Source organism: Dendronephthya gigantea, unplaced genomic scaffold, assembly GCF_004324835.1.
Source record: "Dendronephthya gigantea isolate DGI-Jeju-01 unplaced genomic scaffold, DenGig_1.0 000026F, whole genome shotgun sequence".
NCBI lineage: Eukaryota > Metazoa > Cnidaria > Anthozoa > Malacalcyonacea > Nephtheidae > Dendronephthya > Dendronephthya gigantea.
The window spans coordinates 258,779-265,298 of NW_021163036.1; the positions used below are offsets into that span (position 1 = coordinate 258,779).

A 6,520-nucleotide genomic window follows, 5' to 3' on the forward strand; every position below is an offset into this window, starting at 1 on the left:
CCTTCAAAGTTGCATGTACACTGAGAATGCTCAACACCAATTTGGTTTCCTTCACTTCTAAATGAATATGATCTAGCCAAATCCGAAAGGAATGAATAACAACCAGGCATGCGTATCAAGAATCAAGATAGGAAAAAAATAGAACGAATACTGCTGTGGTCTTGAGTACAAGAATATTTTCTACGATTTCAATTAATATTTTCTACGGAGTTCTCTACGATTATACCATCGTAATTTGAAGGTACTTTATAATACTATGTGTTTGTAACGGGTACATTTTTAATAGATTGATTATTCTCCAATGGATCAACATTTCAGGTAGTCAAAGGTATCAAAATATTGATGTTTTGGGATAATTTTTTTTTTCTTTTTGAAAGATGAAAGTAGAATTTATTCACATTATTAGTACTAGGGAAATTTACAATAATCAATCATGCATTAAAACTAAGTATAATAGTTCTACAGACTATTTACAAACTTTTTTTGGGATAAATTGGCCAAAACTGATAGACTCGGGACAAGTATGTTTCATAAACGAAGATGGAATAGACTCATCCTCGTGTCAGCTATAGCTTTTTCGCATCTCTATGGCTTCACTCACACAAATTATGAATTCGTCAAAGAATTGCAAATCTAAATATTTCTCACATAACGTGTACAACGCATCTACCACCACCTCGTGCTTATAACTGTTGGCTTTTGCGACGTTTCTTGCTTCTTTTAAATGTTCCAAAGCATCGTCCTGATCGCCATGATTTTCGCAAATCGTACTCAGTACAAAAAGATTACACACGGCACGAAAGCATTTATTTCCGTTGGTTATCGGCATTTCTTTGTAGATTTTAGCAGCTTTGGTTAGCTTTCTCTTCAATTGAGCGAATTCTTCCATTTGGTCACCAGACCAAGCAAATTCTGAATAGGTGAGTGCTGAAGTGAATCTCAAAACGCTCTTATTGGCGTTATTTTCCTCGTACATTTCCGAGTATATGGCGAGAGTATCTTCGAGGCACTTTTGCGCTTCGGGTAATCTACCAAGCTCGTTATAAATTCCTCCCATGCTTTTAAGTGTTAATGCAGCGAGCATGCGAGCACTTGTAGATCCAGAGATTTTATCTGTCGCCTCTTTCGCTTCAATGGAATACTTCAAGGATTCCGCCAACCTTCCGTCTCGTTTCAACGCATCCGCAAGACTATATAAAATCTTTGCGACTAGAAAATGGGACCCACGCAGAAAGGAGGTCTTCGCCTGTTCTAGAGCATTTTCTAGGTACCCGATGGCTTTATTGGTTTCGCCTATCTGAAGGTGTAATCTTCCCAAATTCATTAAACATTCTATTTTATCTAGAAGGTAGAAGAGACGTTTAATTAGGAACTGATATTCTCATATTCTTACGCATGTGAGGGAGTTGTGCAAACGTTGACTTAGGGAAAGAGCGAGAGGGCACGAAATATCCCAAAGTTCCCTGTTTGATTTACACTTCCACGAAAGATACACGAACCCTTTCCCGGTGAAAAATGAAATGAAGTGTTGTCAAAATATTTGAGTCAGAGTTAATCGTACTTGATCAAATCTTCAAGTGATCTGAAATGGCGGGAAAGGACTGGGACTAGCTGTCAAGTAAAAATCCGCATCTCAGTTGAAGAAACCTGATAACTCTTGAAATATACTTTATTTCGGTTTAAAGGTATGGTCTGAGGTAAAGTTCTTATTACAAAACATAATCACAAAATTTTGACTATGAAATTTTGATATTTGCCCTCTTCTTTATCTAAAAGATGTGTGAGTTAGTACAGTTAACTTATTTTATTTACTACCTTACTATACCTGGGTGGGGATTGTCACCAACTGTAAAATTAAACATTTTTAAACTTTTTTCGTAGTAAGATAAAGCCTCATCCACTCGACAGCAACGTTCATAAACCATAGCTATACTCTGGCATGTTGCGGCGAAACAAAGACTAGGGTTTTCGTTTCCATAAAACTTGTTGGCAAGATTTAACGCTTCCTCTGCGTATTGCAGTGCCTGCGAACAATCTTTTTTACCAATAGTGAACGATAGAGCCAGGAGAACTTTAATATCAAACAATTCCCCATCAAAAGCGCCACCAGCAAGCATCGATTCCAAGTATTCAAATGTTTGGCTGGCTAACTCATATTTGCCAAGTTCGCTATAAACCACACCGAGCTGACGCATCAATCGACGTAGTTCGGGTTTCCGAGATCCTTGCCCGTATATTTCATTGTGTTTACATATTGCTTCTTTTAAAATGCTTAAGGCCTTTTTATATTCACCATTTAGATTCAGTGCTTCTGCTAAATCACTCGTGATGACCGACAGACCGGCAATGAATTTCTCATCGTTCTGGTGTGTTAAGCCACTATAGGCCTTCAGTGCTTCTTCAAAACATTCAATGCACTTTTCGTATTCGTGATAAGTGCTGTAAATAAGACCTAGTCCGTAATGAGTGTTCATATATTCCGCACTTTCAGTCCTATCTTTGGATAAAGGTTCCAACAACTCGAACGCTTTCGGATAATTTTCCAGTATAATATAAAGATGTCCTATTATACATCTTTTTGTAGGTTGGGTTAACGTGGGTACATTCCGAAGTAAGTCGATTTCATTTGTCTTTTTATACGTCTCGTAGAACTCGGTACACCGTTCATATATATCCACACTGGTAATTAGAAGACGTGCTGCGTCATCTTCATCAAAATCTTGGTAGAAGTGGGAATTAGTAGGGTAATGCTTTGCAGTGTTCGAGTATCGTGGAACAGATGAAAGTACTTCTTTCTGTCGACTGCTGGCAAGGTACGTTTTCAAACGGATTTCGTTTGCAATTGATAGACAAACTTTGATGTTCATCATGTCTGTCTCGTCGATGATTCCCCGAGTCTGCAACTCTGAGATGACCTGCCATGGTGTGGGTGATCTGATGTTGAATATCAACGCTAGATCTGAGAGTAGTAACGAGATTAGACGGTAGAAGTCTTTCTTTGCGTTGAAAGCACAGCTAGGTCCAAAAAATGTCTTCAACGGAAAAAATGTGTCGATGTCCTTAGACAGTTGTTGAATTCCTCTCTTCCTACCGACTGTTGAATTCGATCTCGCCACGGCTGGCGACGAAATTGCATTTAATTTGTCAGCCACATGTTTATTGTACTCGTCTACCAGAGCTCGGTCGCCATAAAGAAGCGAAACTCTGACCATAATATCAGCTAAATAGAGATAAATGCGAAGGCAATTTAGGCAATAATAATAAACTCTACCAGCAAACAATCAATTCTGTGTACAGTGTAGATTTCACATAACTTTTTCCAGATCAATCTAAAGTTGATTTGGCGGAACTCGTTACGAACGTGCGAAGTTCAAATGTGATGTACATGAAATTTATACAAATAGGTTTCTAAACTTGAAAGGAGTCGGCAACGGATGCGTAAATTTCGGAATCAACTTGGCAAAAGCTACATATGTGAAATCGATTTTAACTGTATCCATTTATCGTATCCATATAATAATTACCTAAATGATATCCTTCTTTTACCGCAGTTTCTTCATCTTGTAATTCAGCCATTTTCTGAGGTGTTCTGATCAACTCTAATGCAGGCTTATTCTTCGTTGCCTTTCTCCCTAGCGGGGTTTTGGAAGCCCATGGCATTGCGCCATCAAACGAAATTCCCCGAGGCGTTTCCGAATCAAAGAACCAGTTTCGTTTGGGATCCTCAAAATTGTTGAGCTCTTCAATTCCCAAAGCTGGAAGGATAGTTTCCCCAAGATTGATAACTTTTAAATGAAGAAAGTAGCTCAGGACACGGAAGTAGTTGATTTTGTCCGCTATGCCAGGGTCTGAGTATAGAATGGCAAACTCCAGATCTGAATAAGGAGTTGCTTCCATACGAGCCACCGATCCCAGGGCAATGATGGCGAAGTTACAGGGTGGTTGACCAAGTTTACTTACGCATTCTTTGGTTAACATTGACACAAGTCTGATATACATATTTTGAATGTCTCGAAAAACGTCGTGCATCTGATCTGCATGGATCTTAAATATAATGTGAACAGCCTCATCAGGAAATTTTGGAAAACTAATTTGGTAATCTAAAAATTGACCACCTCCGGTAACAAGGAGTGTATTTGATGAAGTATTATAAATTCAGGCATTCTAATTGGCTAGTGTACATACGTAGTGTTCCGCACGTGACCAGCCCAGGTTGTACGAAAGCTTTATAGCGCAAACCACCGGATATAGTGACTTTTTCAATTGCTTTTTCAAGTGCCCGTTCTTTCGGTATCAAGATGAACCTATAGTATTCTAAAATTGGAGGCTCGCTTTAACAAATACTTCCTCCAAATCGGTAATTTTATTGCTTTTCAACCATCTTCACAACAGTTAAAGAATCACTATTCGGTGGATAGCGCTAAGTATCTAGCCTTCGTACAGTCGGCCCCATAATCATTTAACACTTCAGTTTTGTGCCTGCACAATTTACTAACAACCCTGATAGTTTTTAAATACCTCATAGTGATCTTCAGTTTTTTTATCTCCATTAGAACGTGAATCGATTTCTTTAACGCGCTCTTTAATGATCCTTCTTTCATTGGCTAGAAACTTCTTATGAGAATCGATTTCATTACGAATCTCGTCTACGCTGACTTTCAATTCGTTGGGGAGCGCATACAAAAATTCTTGATAGGTCTCGACAATTCTTGTGAGTATTATTTGTTCTTCGCCTATTTCATGATTTGCAAGCCTCGATCTGACAAGGGCTGCGTTGTAAAGTGCGTCAGCCTTTGTAAAATCAGCACCATTTGCAGTTGTCTTTGCTTTTTTCAAGTACCATTCGCCAAGCCCGAGAAGTGCCGGTACTTGCTTTGACAGATCGGTTCCAGCCACCTTTAGTTGCTCAGCAAAGTCTGAAGCAGGATGAATTTTCTCATCCATGTTGAAAACCAGTGTTTATAAACTTACTGTACTGTCGGCACTTTCCTAGAATTACAAAGCGATTTAGTTGGCATGCACTCAAAACGGGTCTATATGCAAATATTCGCGAAATGTATTTATATTAATTATTAATATACGTCGTTTCGTCTCGATTATTATAAAAATCCACAGGAGTCACATGACATAGAAAGCAATGTAATATAACAACGTTTTCCCTTCACAAGAACTAGATGAAAAATTTCAGCAAACCTTGAGATTTCAAGAGTTTTGTAAGGGGTACAATAATAATACTCATCATGCATGCGATATGTTACCAGGGCCAATTTCGTAGACATATATACTAGCTAATCGTTTATTTCCGCCATATTCCGTCTATGCGTAGACTAATCGTTTATCTTTTTGTTGACATGTAGTCGTTTCAGACTGCTCGACAATTGAAAGGAATAAGCGACGTTAAAACTCATCAAATCTACTACTATTACTAAACTATATTTAGTGATAAACTGTCTGTCGTTCATCCACACAGTTTCACTACAGAAATAAAAGTTATGGTTATCACTACAGGAATAAAATCACATTTTTTGTCGTAGATTCGATACATCTTAAGCTCGCTACCGAGTTATAATCTCCTGACTAGTGTTGCAACAAGACAACAACACATACCGGTTAGACAGACGATGCAATGGTACAGCACATGTAAACCGAAACCAAATATGGCTAAGATGAGACTTGACGCTTTCAATCAGCAAACTTTGAAGACTTTGAAGTAATTTATAATTATGTTAATAAGGAAGCGATATTGCGGATGGGTCGGCAAATGAAATGACTCATTTGCGAGACTGTTTCATAGAACTCCATCAACAATGCCAACGTGAACTTGGCTCTCCAACGAGTCAACCATCCTGTATATGAAATTGAAATTCGAAACTACTATTGTACATGAAAATGAAATTCGAAACTATAGCTAGGTCGTCACTCGCTTGTTTCCAGCAACCGAACTGACATGACGTCATTTTCCATCTTCCATCCGCCATTTTCCATCGTTGGGTGTGTCTGGTGTTCGCAACTAATTACTATGGAACCTACACGTTCATACAACTCAGAATAAATTGCCCAGCAATATGGAAACAATAGATTTTAGCGTTACTCAAAGGAAAAGAAGACTTCTTGACTACTGGCCCCCTTAAACAACGGAAGAAAACACTAATCCTTCATCTCATCTCAAGACAGAAGCCTGTAGTCGAGAGTAGTCAGGAATTGTCGTCTGAGCATAATCCATTGGAAAGTTGGAGCATGAGAACATAGACAATTCAAAAGACAAAAGAAAATGATAAAAATGAGTTGAAGCAAGTCAAGGCAAAGTACTAGATAACTAGATGTATATAGTTTCAAACATTGGAACGGAATCGCTTTGTTAATCGATACCTTCGTACCTTGATACCTTTAAGAATCGATACCTCATTCATTATTCATACCTTCGTACCTTGATACTTTTAAGCCAAAAGTAATCGGTAACGAAACTGGTGAAAAAGACCTAAAAATGTATTGCCCAGGCTCAAAATCGAGCACGAGATAA

The 6,520-nt window shown here is 38.3% G+C and overlaps 1 protein-coding gene across 1 annotated transcript; it reads right to left on the minus strand.

The window, feature by feature from the left end:
- Positions 1-389: 389 nt before the first annotated feature.
- Positions 390-5,840, minus strand: LOC114523203. The gene is made up of 5 exons (XM_028544062.1): positions 5,608-5,840; positions 4,519-4,989; positions 3,525-4,044; positions 1,826-3,220; positions 390-1,341 (listed from the first exon to the last, which is right to left on the minus strand). Exons 2-5 carry the CDS (start codon positions 4,942-4,944, stop codon positions 563-565), a joined length of 3,120 nt encoding a protein of 1,039 aa, XP_028399863.1. The 5' UTR covers positions 4,945-4,989; positions 5,608-5,840; the 3' UTR covers positions 390-562.
- Between the last annotated feature and the right edge of the window lie 680 nt (positions 5,841-6,520).

What these genes read in the sequence shown, in the direction of transcription:
- LOC114523203 (XM_028544062.1), bottom strand. Translation starts at nt 4,944, where the DNA reads ATGGATGAGAAAATTCATCCTGCTTCAGACTTTGCTGAGCAACTAAAG. An exon ending in AAACTGAAGATCACTATGAG is followed by an intron (nt 4,045 to 4,518) that starts GTATTTAAAAAC and finishes ATTATATTTAAG; the next exon opens with ATCCATGCAGATCAGATGCA. An exon ending in TGGTGACAATCCCCACCCAG is followed by an intron (nt 1,342 to 1,825) that starts GTATAGTAAGGT and finishes TCTACCTTCTAG; the next exon opens with ATAAAATAGAATGTTTAATG.